Here is a 14,142-nt window from a genome sequence, read left to right as displayed (position 1 = left end):
GAGAGAAAAAAGAGAGGAGAGAGAGAGAGAGAGATGAGAAGCATTGATTCTTTATTATGCCACCTTAGTTGTTCATTGATTGCTTCTCATATGTGCCTTGACCGGGGGGCACAGCAGAGCCAGTGACCCCTTGCTCAAGCCAGCAACCTTGGGCTCAAGCCAGTGACCATGAGATCATGTCGATGATCCTGTGCTCAAGCCAACAAGCCCGCGCTCAAGCTGGTGACCTCGGGGTTTTGAACCTGGGACCTCAGCATTCTGTTGACGCTCTATCCACTGCACCACCCCAGGTCAGGCTAGTTTTCTTTTTATCCACTGCATACTAGAAGCACAGGTTGTGGGTTTTGAAGAAGGCCTATTTCCAACTTGTGCACTAGGATGATTGGGAAGTGACAGCTAACAGACTCACAGCAAGGTGGGGAAGGAAATAGAAACAGAACGAAGGACTGGTACTAGAAATCAGAATTATGACATTGGGTCTCATTCACGGCAGAGCAAGGAGCCCTAAACACCTCAGTCGCTCCTGAGCGCATCTGTGTTATAGCACAGCTCACTAACTCACATATTTAATCATGCCCTGGAGTCAGTAAGAAAACAATAAGTCATATTTAGTTTGTTTAAGAATGTGGCAAGTATATCATTTATTTCAGGAAGAGTTTTATGCAGAAACAGACAATGCTTTAAATGGATAAACCGTCAGATATATGCCCTGACCCTGGGTAGCTTGGTTGTGTCTACAGTGGTTCTCAAGTGTAGAGATTTTATCTTAAGCATATTTGTAAATTAGCTATTAGCACACTCCTACCATCACATACAAGGAAGCAGCTTTGGATAAATCATTTATTATGTGTCAGTAGAGGTACATTTATAATAAAACAAGACACTGACACTAAGAATAAGGAGAAAAATTGCTAAAAAATAAATGCGTATGTTAAATAGTGTGAAATATAGGCCTGATATTATTTAGGGAAGTTATTCTGCTTATTGACAGTTGTATATTATTGCCATTTTAAAAGTAGAATTAGTCCAAGAGGGGATTCCATAGTATATCTGTACAATGTAGTCATTTTTAAAGTTATCATGTGACACTGATCAGTCCTTACCAATCTCTTCTCCCTCAGTGTCTAGGATATTAAGCTCTCCTAGGTTTTTTTTTTTGTTTTTTTTTACCTTGCGTTGCATTTAAAATGTTCTGTCTCTGTGCTTGGCCCATAAACATACCAATTCCTAGAACTTGGTCCTAAGTCCTCAGGTCCTTTGCTTTGCTCATTCTGTGTATGGACCTGAAGCAGCCGTCTCCATCCTTGTGACTTGAGCTAACACTTCTGTCTGATGGCTCTCATAACTAGTTCGAATGAATCCCTTCTGATTGACAGACTCCCATGTGCTCAGCTGCCTCTTGACTGGGTTTCAAATTCAGTATTGTCCTTAACTGTGCATACCTTCTTTTTCTCCATCCTTCTCCCTACTCCAATCCCCTCTCAACCTTAACCTGTCTTTCTCTTGTGTTCCCATCCTGGTTCACCTTAGCATACTCTACCAAGCAGCATAAACCCAATATGTAACAATCTTCGTCACATTTACTCCTGTTTTGTCCACCGTTCCCTCAGTCACTAGATTCCACCTGTTCTCCCTCCATGGGCTCGTATTTCCCATCCATGGTGCGGTTTAGCTCCGTCTTCCCCTGCTGCCATGTCTTTCACGGCACCATTTTATCATTTCCCCTGACTCTGAAATGTCATCTGTCCTTCATTCTAGCACCTCACCCTTTAAAGCAAGCAAGAGAGAGGGACAGACAGACAGACAGGAAAGTTGAGCGATGAGAAGCATCAACTTGTAGTTGCTTCACTTTAGTTGTTCATTAATTGCTTCTCATACGTGCCTTGACTGGGGGGGGGGGCGGGGGCACCAGCTGAGCCTGTTACTCCTTCCTCAAGCCAGCGACCATGAACTTCAAGTCAGTGACCTTTGGACTCAAGCCAGCGACCATTAGGTCATGTCTATGATCCCACTCAAGCCGGTGACCCCCTGCTCAAGCTAGTGACTTCGTAGTTTTGAACCTGGGTCCTCAGCGTCCTAGATCAATACTCTATCCATTGTGCCAGTGCCTGGTCCAGCCATTCTAACCCCTTTTAAATTATCTTCCACAAAGTTCTACTTCTTAAATGCAGTTCTTGTTATATCACTGCTTAAAATCCTGCAGAGGCTTTCCATAGCCTCTAGGATGCAAGTCTCCTCTAGTCCACACACAGTGCTTCATCATCTGCCTGTCATGGTCTCTGCAGCCTCACAGGCCAGTCCTCTTCTACAGAAACTTCTTGGTTTAGTCAGAAGGTGCTCGGTTTCCTGAACATTTTATGCTGTTTCCTACCTCTGCCTCAGTACCGTTGTACAAGGCTTTGTCCTGCCCGTAACCTTTCGCTGTTTCTTTTAATTAACTTGCTATGTGCATTTGTATCTTTCTTGGTTAGTAGTTATTTTGACCTGGACCATCTTTTTTTCCTAACTCCTGTTGGGCTAGGATAAAGAAAGACCTTGTTAATGTCTACAGAGTACTTAATAAGGTCAAATGTGTGACAGTGTCAATAAAATTTTAAAAGCACAATTTGTCACAGCTAATGGCAATATGAGTAATCTGCTGGCGCATGCCCTGGAGTTGGCAATTATTATAGTCCACAGCCCTATGAGTGGGGAACAAACTGATAGATGTTTGTATAGTTTTCAGAGCTGATGAGTTAAATAATAGTTTGAGAATTTTCCCAGTCATTTTTGGAAGATGTTCCATGTTTAAATATTCCCTCTCTACTAGTTAGGGAAGATACTGAATGTAATTTCTTTTTGTAATGATATCTGTCACAGTCAAAATATTTGAAATATTTAGATAATGTTCACCCATTATATTTTAACCAGTTTATTGGGGGCAGTAAGGGGTTGCACAGAAATCCCCAAACAAAGAGTCATGCCATTAGGAAGTTTACAATGTACTTTGTGATATTCCACTCTCTATACCACACCTTGCACCCCAGGGTGAAGAAAATAGCAACCTGTGATTAAAGGATACAGGTGATTATTATAGAAAGGGAATATACTATTACCTATTACAGTGAAGGAAGGATAAGAATATGCTAGAAGAACTGATAGCAATTTGATATAATATATAATTATTCATGGCACAAATTATTGGGTGTTTTATCACATGCACAAAGTTGATGGTTTTATCTATCTATGTTTATGCATCCATTCAACAGCTAATATAGATCTCATAAAGATGTATAGGTATCATATATGGTGTAAGGATATTACTGAATAAAAATGCAAATACACAAACTAGTTGTTTTTACTGGTATAAAATCAGAATAGTGGGCTGACCAGGTGTTTACGCAGTGCATAGAGTATCGACCTGGTATGCTGAGGACCCAGATTCAAAACCCGGAGGTCGCTGGCTTGAGCTTGGGGTCTCCAGCTGGAGCATGACTTCATAGACATGATCTCATGGTCACTGGCTTGAGCCCAAAGGTTGCTGGCTTGAGCAAGGGGTCACTGAATCTGCTGTAGCCCCCCAGTCAAGGTGCATATGAGAAAGCAATCAATGAACTACTAAAGTGCCACAACAAAGAACTGATGCTTCTCAACTCTCTCCCTTCCTGTCTGTCTGTCCCTGTCTCTTTTGCAAAAAATAAACAAAAACAACAACAACAAAAACAGAATCGTGATCCTAGTCCAGCATATTTATTAATGGTAGAGAAAACTCACTGATTTTCTGTGATTTTTAAATTTGAATCGTCATGGAAGCTGTAGTTGAAACAAATAGATACGGCAGACCATTTTGAACTTGAAGCCATTTTAAAGAAACTAAGCAGCAGGAGGCATCTGGATAACAGACTTGGTGATACTCAGTTCAAGAACACTGGCTCTCTTCCTCCAGTGTGAGGAATGCCGCGGTGTGGCAGTGCCAGTTCGTGCGCTGTAGTGTGATTGAGAGAATCCAAGCCTCAAAGTCCGAGGCCTGAGTTCCCAGCCAGTCTCTGTGGTTTATTGTTGGCCGCATGACCTTTGGCAAATTATCTAATCTCTCTAGGCTTTCGGGTTCTTTACCTTTAAATAAGCATATTTGACCAAAGTATTTGATGTTCTCTCTTGCTTTAAAATGCCACCATTCTTTCATTTCTATCTCTAGAGTTGATTTTTTTGGGGGGAAAATAGATTGAGAGGTTCAGTTATGCTCTTAAAGATTTCTATACTTGAAAGCTGAACAGACCAGTTTTGAAACATTTTTTTTTTTTGAGTAAGAAAGAGAAAGAAAGAAGTGAGAAGCATCAACTCATAATCGTGGCGCTTTAGTTTTTCATTGATTGCTTCTCAAATGTGACTTGATGGGGCTGCGGGAGCAGCTCCTGCCCAGCCAGTGACCTGTTGCTCAAGCCAGCAACCTTGGGTTCAAGCTAGCGACCATGGGATCATTTTATTGAACCCGTGCTGAAGCCCGTGACCTTGGGGTTCAAACCAGGGTCCTCAGCATGCCAAGTTGACGCTCTATCCACTATGCCATCTCCTTGTCAGACACAGTTTTGAAATATTTATTATTCAATTTTGTACTTATTCAGAGCTTAGGTTTTAGAGATTTGACCAGGAGTCTTTTTGCTTTAAACTCCATCTCAGCGCTGTCTGGTCTACAGCGCTCTGTATTCATGCTGTCCAATATAGTAGCCACTAGCCATGGGCCGCTCTTATACACTTGAGCTGTGGCTAATGAGACTGAGTACTGAATTTGAAATTTTATTTAATTGTAATTAAGTTAAACTTATTTTTTATTTTTATGATTAATTTTAGAGAAAAAGAAAGGGTGGAGGACATCAGTTTGTTGTTGCACTTATTTATGCATTCATTGGTTGATTCTTGTATGTGACCTGACCAGTGACTGAATGTGCAGTCTTGGCATATCAGAACAATGCTTTAACAAATTGAGCTACCCAGCCAGGGCCTAGTTAAATTTAAATTGTGTTTCATGGTTCCCTGTTGAGAAGCACAGCTCCCGTGTGTGTGTGTGTGTGTGTGTGTGTGTGTGTCAGTGTGTGTGTGTGTGTGTGTGAGAGAGAGAGAGAGAGAGAGAGAGAGAGAGAGAGAGAGAGAGAGAGAGAGAGTTTGTGTGTATTTTCATGCACACACATGCTAAGGAAGGAGTGGATGTCAGGAGAGGTAGGGAGAGGGGAGAGACCACTCTTCTGGATGATGGGACATTGCCCGTGCATCACTGTTACGCTACATACAGAAAGCGGAATGGAACATATTTCAGGAACCATTTTTTAGCTTTTAAATATTTCTTAATACATTCTATAAGTACATATTGTATTTTATATATTATATATTTTAAATAATTTATTATATATTATTATAACCGTTAATTTTTTATTGAATTATAATTGACATATAAGAACCATGTTATATACTTGATAACAGCTTGTTAAAATAATTGTATGTTTCTCTAATTAACCTACAGTTTCAAAGTTATATGTTCCCAGTGTGTTAAACATGCTGCCCTAGTTCCATTTTACCATCTCAACTATCCTGAAAATCTTTTGTTGTATGCATGTACGGTTGAAGCTTATGAGGTGTCTGGAATGCGCCAGACATCATTGTCTATGTGCAGTAAGTGATGTGGTTTAGACTCATGAGTTTCCTTCTTGCCGGGTGACTTCATGTGAAATAAGGATGATAGCAACACTTAGTCTTGTAGGACTTTTATGAGAATGAGCTTAGATGGTGAGTTATGTACAACACCTAATATTGTCTGGGAATTAATAATGATAATGAGACAGTTTGAGGCTTTGTATTTCTCTATGAATTCAGAATCCACACAATGGGTATTTCATGTTTATAATTCATAATCTTTTCTGCCCTTTAAAATAATTATATTTTTAAAATTTAATTTTGCAGTTGTAAGAAGTGATAATTAGTTTGAGTTCTCTCATCCTGTGGAAAGGGCAGTAATTGCATAATAGTATCAATATAAAGGAATAGGGATAATTAAAATGACTATTGTGTTCCACATTTATACACTGTAAATATTTCTATAAAATAGAATTGCTTTAGCAGATTATGCTGTGAAATGGCATGATGATATTTCTATGCATCATGTTATTTGTAATTAATTAGGTATCTGGTAGAATTTGGTAATTAATAAAGAGTATATTGATAAACCATTGCCACTACCTGTTTAACTACCAATTCAGTGTCTCTTATTTTATATTATCAGCCATGGATGCAGCTTCTTTTTCATTCAGTTACATATTCAAACGTTATATGTAAAGTTAATAACATTGCAACATTTATCTGATTAAATATGAAGTTATTTTGATATTGATCCATTCATTAATTTCATTGACTTTTACTGTGTTTATCATCTCTTGATCTAAACGCTTTTATTTGTATAAAGGTACAATTCCAAGACTCATTAACTTGTTTCTTATGGAAGTGTTCTCTTTACTTGTACAGTATTAATACAAGCCATTAAGCTAGAATTTCTTCTGGCAAAACCAATTGTAGCAGATGGCCACTTTTCTGTCTATTAATTTTGGATTGGACATGTTGTTTGGTCATGTCCTAGTTGTAACATAACAAGGATCATCCAAGCAAATACAATAACAATCTAGCTATGGTCATGTAGGATATGCACACTGATATCCCAGCCTATTGTGACTATGAACACTTCCACATTATCTCATTGTAAATTGGAAGGTTATGTATCCTATTAAGGCATAACTATAATATTTTATCTGGTGTCTTTTAAAGTAATGCCAAGTCTATGGCCACTACTTAGTTATATACTTGGGTTTTTTTTTTTTTTTTAGTTTTTTTTATTAGTTGTATAAATGTTTTAGTTTGACATTTGAGCATTCATAGGAATTAGGCTACATTGCTCATTTATCATTTAGATATCTAGTAGAGTTAGAAACAACCCAATCATCCTCTTTTTGCGTGTGTGTGTGTGTGTGTGTGTGTATGTGTGTGTGTGACAGAGACAAAGAGAGAGTCAGATAGAAGGATAGATAGGGACAGACAGACAGGAAGGGAGAGAGATGAGAAGCATCAATTCTTCGTTGTGGCACTTTAGTTCATTGATTGCTTTCTCATATGTGCCTTGACTGGGGGGCTACAGCAGACCATGTGACCTCTTACTCAAGCAAGCAACTTTGGGCTCAAGCTGGTGAGCCTTGCTGGAACCAGATGAGCCTACAGTGGAGCCTGCAACCTCGGGGTTTCGAACCTGGGTCCTCCTCGTCCTAGTGTGATGCTCTGTCCACTACGACACTGCTTGGTCAGGCCCAATCATCCTCTTTCAAGCATGTAACTTTTCATTTTTGAATTTCAATGACACGTAAATGGGCTCTTCTCTGAAAGAAACATCTCCAAGGCATAAAGTATAGATAGAAAAATAAAAGCAATATACCCTTTAATCGTTTCTCTCCACTTGAAAAATAATTATAATAATAGGTCAGGACCAGTAAAGTCAAAATACATTTGAAATATATATATATATTTTTGCTAACGCTTTTTCCCCCATAATATATATTTTTTGTGAGTCAGTAAGACCTTATTGGTACAGCAGACAGTGTTCTGCATTAACCCTGTGGGCCGCGTTGACGCGTGGCCAGATTGCTGCTCCTGCACGCTGTGCTTGGTTCATCTTGGCAGCCTTAGGAAACTGGCTATCGCTTAGAGGAAGAAAAGAGGCTTAGGAGTTCGGGGGGTTTACCTGGTCAGTTTGGGGTCTATGCGGGCTATCCAGGAGCAGGTATATTCACGTGAAGCTGGGTTTGTAGGTGGGGAACTAAATAGGGGAAAAGACAGAGGCCAAGGTCACAGCCCAGACTAGGCCCCCAGAGTCTTGGGAACACTAAGCCGATGGAGTAGAGTACATATTATGCATTTATTTGTGTCCCCTTCTGTATATACTTGACATCTTTCCGAAATCTGGTATTTTATAGGACTCCCCTGGCAGTCAGCTCTACTCTTCGCATACTTTAAACATAATCAGTTTAAACATGCAGCTCTTCACTTAAAGTATTAGCCAGTTGCCTCAGACATGAGTGGCATTTTCTAAAAATGCTATTCAAGAATAATGTGTGGAACACCTGGCAATTAGCATTTTGTTGATTTGCTTTTAGCTTGCAATTACCAGAAAATAATTCCTCCTTTATAGTAGGGAACCTCATTATCAGAAGGTAAGAAAAGCAAAACCCATTTTCCTGTGTCAATATAATTAACGAATCACCTTCGCTTGAAAAGAAGCTCATATTTACTTTTATCATGTAGGCACATTAGTATTGGCATCACAGTGCTTTCTAGTTGGTCTTAATTTACTTAATTCATTTGTTTTTAAATTTTTTTCATTGATGAGAGAGAGGGAAGCATCAACTCGTTATTCCACTTAGTTGTTCTTTAGTATACACTCATTGATTGCTTCTTGTATGCACCCTGACCAGGGATTGAACCCACCACCTCTGTACGCCCCGGGACAATGCTCTATCCACTGACCCACCTGGCCAGGGCCTACTTAATTCATTTTTAGACAGAATAAATTAGCCCGTATTGTTTAATACTCTAAATATTGTGCAAATTCATTCCAATAGTAGGATAGAGAGAATAAAAATCAGTGTAATGATTTCTCTCAGTTATCACTGTTGTCTGTTTAGTATCATGTTTTTTTTTATAACTTTATTTGATTTATTATAGAAAAGTGTTTATAACCATATAGAATTGAGGCCAAGTGCACTCTGAGGACAGCTAGATATGTAAGATACACTTCCTGATCTTTTTCAAGGGCTCTCTGAGATGCATACTTTTAGACCTTTGAGTTTCTCAGGAGAGAGTTTAATATTTCTTCATATTGTTTGGCAAATCGTAGGAGAACTTGACCATTCATCATATCTTCATTAGAATTATTTTGCACATTAGAAATATTATTATTAATTTTCTGGTTAATACTTTAAAATCATAATCATCCTTAAACTCTTGTGAATATTTACATTTGTTCTTATTTTTATAGTCTATGTATGTATGCCTTTAATAACTAGAAAAATAAATGTCTGAATGCATTCATTGAATATTTCTTGAATTTAAAAAACAGTTTTCAAAATAAGGTTTGCTTTCTAATTGCAGGTGGCCTGCATGCAGTTTATAAATGCCCTTGTCACTTCTCCTTATGAGCTTGATTTTCGAATCCATTTAAGAAATGAAATCTTCCGTTCAGGACTAAAGACAATATTACCAGTAAGTTGAATGTACACATTTATTATGCTGATAAACTTTAACCTATTTCTTTCTTTGTACAAAAAAATACTGCTCACAAAAATTAGGAGATATTTTATCACTTCCTATTCATTTTGAAATATCCCCTGATTTTGGTGAGCAGTTGTACTTGCAACAGAGTCAGTAAATATGCCTTGCTATTTTTTTTGTAAAGCATTAAACTTTTTGTAAGCTTTTTAATATTGCAATGATATCAGTGTTTCTATACAGCTGAGGATTCAGAATGCAACTGGTGATGTGTCCAGAGTGCTGTTTTTCCTTCTTGAGGTCAAAAGGGAACCTCTTTTCTTTGTAATGTAAGTGCTAAGAACATAAGAAAGATGAACTTTTTTTTTTTTTGGCAGTTTCAACTTTTCATTTATTGCTTTTTTTCTTTGATAACTTAGATTGATTTCATTTATATCTGGCATGCATAGGCATAGAATGCTGCTTAGTATATTCTGGACACATTACTTAAGATTGGTATTCTTGTTACAGTGCTGGGGGAACTTTGCTAAAGAAAAAGTTTATTTCTGGAATGTGAACATTTGCTCTAATTATGATACCATTGAAAAAATTTTTAAAATTTTTAATGAAAATTCAATACTGGGGTGACATTGATCAATAAGAGTACATAGGTTTTAGGTAAACATCTCCATAGCATTTGAACTATTGATTGTGTTGTGTGTACATTTTGAAATAATTTTATAGGTTTGATCTGAGATAAATGAGCAGCCTGATTCTTTAAATACAAATACAACAACTGTGACTTTATATTTTATTTACCCATGTGTAAGATGGTCCCATGTATAAGACACACCTTAATTTTGGGACCTGAAATTTGAAAAAAAAAATCACATAAAGTTATTGAACTCAAGTTTTATTCATCATAAAATTCATGCAACTGTTCATCACTGTCAAAACTCCCATCTATTAGCTTGTCCTCATCTGTGTCTGATGACAAATCACTGTCTTCAACAATGAACATAAAAACAAGTGCGAAAAAGCAGGAAATGCAAGTAAAAAAAGTACAGCCACTATAAGATGAAGCCAGTTTTTAGACCCCAAATTAAAATAAAGTGCATGTTATACATGTGGAAATACGGTAGTATGTTAACTGCAGAGCGTTTTGGGTCCAGATCCTAGCATTGTTAATGGAGACAAGTAAAATCTCACTATTCTCTTCATTTAAGCTACTCAGATCATAGCTGAGAAGCACGAAGTAAAAGTAAGGGTGGAAAAAAAATACTGAGGAAAGAAAAACACAAAACAAAACAAATGTCAATGAGCCTGTAGGTAAGACTCAGGGTAGTAGAAATACCAAAACCAGGGACATTTCTTACTGAGGAGTGAGCATGTAGCCCGTGTCAGCTGCTTGTGTTGTAATAGTCCTAACTGAAAGTGGTTGAAACGCATCATCATAAAATGGACGAGTGGGTCTATTGAAACCAATTTTAATCAGATGTATGACTGGGTCTATTTCAGAAATTTCTGTGTCAGTTCCACTTTGAATGGTTCTTTAACCCCTGAATTGAAAAACCAAGGAATGCATTGAAATGAATCAAAGCAACATTTTAAATGTTCTGTAGAGGGGTTTCAATATGCAGTTAACATGGGCACATTATGTAACTAGTTATAGTGTGTGCAACACATTTATTCTTGTTTGGTCACAAATCTTTCTTCATGAAAAGTTTTTGGCCTTTGGTAGCTCAAGATAATGTTATAGTAATCTTGATTCTAGTTTGCTATCGAGTTGCCTACTCATTGGTTTTTCTGCTTGTCCTCCCTGCGTTAGTCCTCTGTTTCTAGGAGAGGAATATAGTGGTCTCTCGTCTATTGCAGGGGTTTCCAGAATGCCCCGCAATAGGCAAAAATCCGCGAAGTAACGACCTTATATTTATTTTATTATTTATATGTATTTTAAGGCTTTATAAACCCTCCCCACAGTCTTATAAACCTTTTTCACACTGTCATTAACCTTTCCCACACTTACTTTGCTTATTTTACAGCAAAAATAATTAAAATAATAAATATGTATATAAATACCTATATACCACAAAATCCTGCGATACAGCAAAAAATCGGTGAAACAAAGTTAGACATACACAGTATAAAAATTTGCAATACAGTGAGACTGTGAAAAGTGAACCGCGACGTGGCGAGGGACAACTGTAATGTCTTTGGGCCCTTTTGCTGCCTGTAGCGGTTCATGAGCATCCTCTACTCGTTCACTAATGTGCCATGCTTTTCTGCCTCAGTTGCTGTTATTACCATTCCCTCTTTTATCCCCCTGTGTCTATTTATAATTGAATGTCCATTTTCTGCCTTATACTACTGAATGGCTGGTCAGGAGAACTGTGACTCTCATTTTAATTTATTAAAGTCCTCATCTTTTCAGAAAGAGTGTGGGCTGTATGTAGCTGTCACACTTACCTTTTGCATTTTTGTCTGGATGTCTAATTTCTGCTGGGTTCAGTGGTCTCGTGGTGTATATTCCTTTGATTACAGTGACAGCTAAGATATCGCCTCAGTGTTTCTAAGCAACACTTTCCCATTGGCCTTATAGCCGTATAAAAAGCTTTTTATGGCACTATGTACTTCTTAATATCTGTATTCTTAAAATAAGCTTCCAGTTACATTTTTCTTAAAGTATCACATCTGTTTAATATGCCTGGCTTCTCAGATCTCTGTGGTTCTGAAGCAGGAGAAAGATGGAAAGTCTAGAATTGAACTTACAAGGATTCTCAATTGCTTTCTGCTCCCTAAAGCAATGGGGCGAAATATGGCTAAATACGACCCTGGTTCTCAACCAGTATATTGGTCATGTCCCCCTCAAAAGAGATTATCGAGATCTCATTGAGGTTGGTTTGAAAAAATATAAATCTTAGGTATTTCTGATGTGGAAGAAGAGAATCTGAATTCAGGCGGACTCTGAGATTAGGCATTCATTCTTTAATAATATAGATTTCACTGCTGCTGCTTCTGTCCTTTTAATTTTATTATCACAATATGGGCCAAAGGCCAGAATGATCACAATTTCCAGTCGGGGTGCATGCGGGAATCTGTCTCTCTGCCTCCCCTGCTCTCACTTAATTAAAAGAAGTTAAAACTCATGGACACAAACAACAATGTGGTATTTACATGGGGGAGGGTAGAAGAGAGTATGGGCGAAGAAATGGTGAGGGACAAAGAGTTGACTGGGGCAGGTAAACACACAATATGGTATGCGGAGATGTGTTGTGGAATTGGGCACCTGAACCCGTGTAATTATGTTAACCAGTGTCACCCCAATTAAGTTAAATTTAAAAATAACAAGCAATAGTAATAAATTTGAGACTTCAGAAGAGTAAGGAAAGCTTTGTCCATCTTTTAAAAGAGATTAAGAATGCCAGGTGCCTATAGGCACAACTGCTTACTATCATTTTCCTTCTCATATCGAATTTACCTAATATTTTCCTACTTTAATTAAATAAAAGGTGGATAGAGACTTCATAAGAAATCAATATAAGTTAACTACAGAGAAATTACTATTTTAAGATGCACTTAACATGTCAGCTATCTTAACTCGCTATTAATTTTCTAAATATTTAAATTTGAACCACTAGGATTTATAATAACATAAAACCTGTTTTACACATTCAGTGAAACAATAATGTAAAAATACATGAGTCTTTAAAATCCTTACTTTTTCCTATTATTATTTCATACCCCATTCTAACAAGAGAAGCTCCCTAATTATCCAGAATACAGTAGCTACTTAGATGTGGCCATAGATAATATCAATATTAGTCGTTGGCATATGGATAAAAATTATTACTATCTGGAATCATTAAATGATAAGGAAGACCAGTTCTTAGTATTTCAGTAACCCCTAAGACGATCATAATATTATAGTAGAATGAAACTTCTTTTCATAGAATTATAAGACTTCTCAAGGACAGTTATTTTAATTGTAGTCTGTAAAATGTATTTTCAAAATTCCCCCATCTCTATGGAAAAATTACTGTGTTTAAAGGGAGATTATATGTCATTTATGTGAAAAATTTACTTTTAATAAATTTGATTTTGTAATTTAGGGTAAATGAGTCGTTAAGTACTACACAGCGATTTTTAAAATAGTAATTTCTCTGTAGTTAACTTATATTGATTTCTTATGAAGTCTCTATCCACCTTTTATTTAATTAAAGTAGGAAAATATTAGGTAAATTCGATATGAGAAGGAAAATGATAGTAAGCAGTTGTGCCTATAGGCACCTGGCATTCTTAATCTCTTTTAAAAGATGGACAAAGCTTTCCTTACTCTTCTGAAGTCTCAAATTTATTACTATTGCTTGTTATTTTTAAGTTTAACTTAATTGGGGTGACACTGGTTAACATAATTACACGGGTTCAAGTGCCCAATTCCACAACACATCTCCGCACACCATATTGTGTGTTTACCTGCCCCAGTCAACTCTTTGTCCCTCACCATTTCTTCGTCCATACTCTCTTCTACTCTCCCCCATGTAAATACCACATTGTTGTTTGTGTCCATGAGTTTTAACTTCTTTTAATTAAGTGAGAGCAGGGGAGGCAGAGAGACAGATTCCTGCATGCACCCCGACTGGAATCCACCCGGCAAGCCCCTATGGGAGAAAGCTCTATCCTTCTGGGGCGTTGCTCCATTGCTCGGCCACTGAGTCATTTTTAGTGCTTGAGGCAGGAGGCCAGGGAGCCATCCTCAGTGCCTGGGGACAACTCGAGCCATGGCTGTGGTGGGAGGGGGAGAGAAAGAAAGAGGGAGGAAGGGAGGGAGAAGCAGTTTGTTGCTTCTCCTGTGTGCCCTGACCAGAAATTGGATCCAGGATACCCACA

General features: G+C 37.7%; 1 protein-coding gene across 1 annotated transcript in view; it reads left to right on the top strand.

Annotated features, from left to right (window-relative positions):
• The window catches only part of DIAPH2 (diaphanous related formin 2), a 983,541-nt gene that overhangs the window by 254,641 nt on the left and 714,758 nt on the right, over window positions 1-14,142 (top strand). Inside the window, exon 11 of the mRNA XM_066356043.1 lies at window positions 9,160-9,270. Coding sequence (XP_066212140.1) covers window positions 9,160-9,270 — 111 coding nt within the window. The remainder of the gene's footprint in view (window positions 1-9,159; window positions 9,271-14,142) is intronic.

This window comes from Saccopteryx leptura, chromosome X, assembly GCF_036850995.1.
Source record: "Saccopteryx leptura isolate mSacLep1 chromosome X, mSacLep1_pri_phased_curated, whole genome shotgun sequence".
NCBI classification, from domain to species: domain Eukaryota; kingdom Metazoa; phylum Chordata; class Mammalia; order Chiroptera; family Emballonuridae; genus Saccopteryx; species Saccopteryx leptura.
The sequence above is the reverse complement of the archived record's forward strand: the minus strand, read 5'-3'. Positions and strand labels throughout refer to the sequence as shown.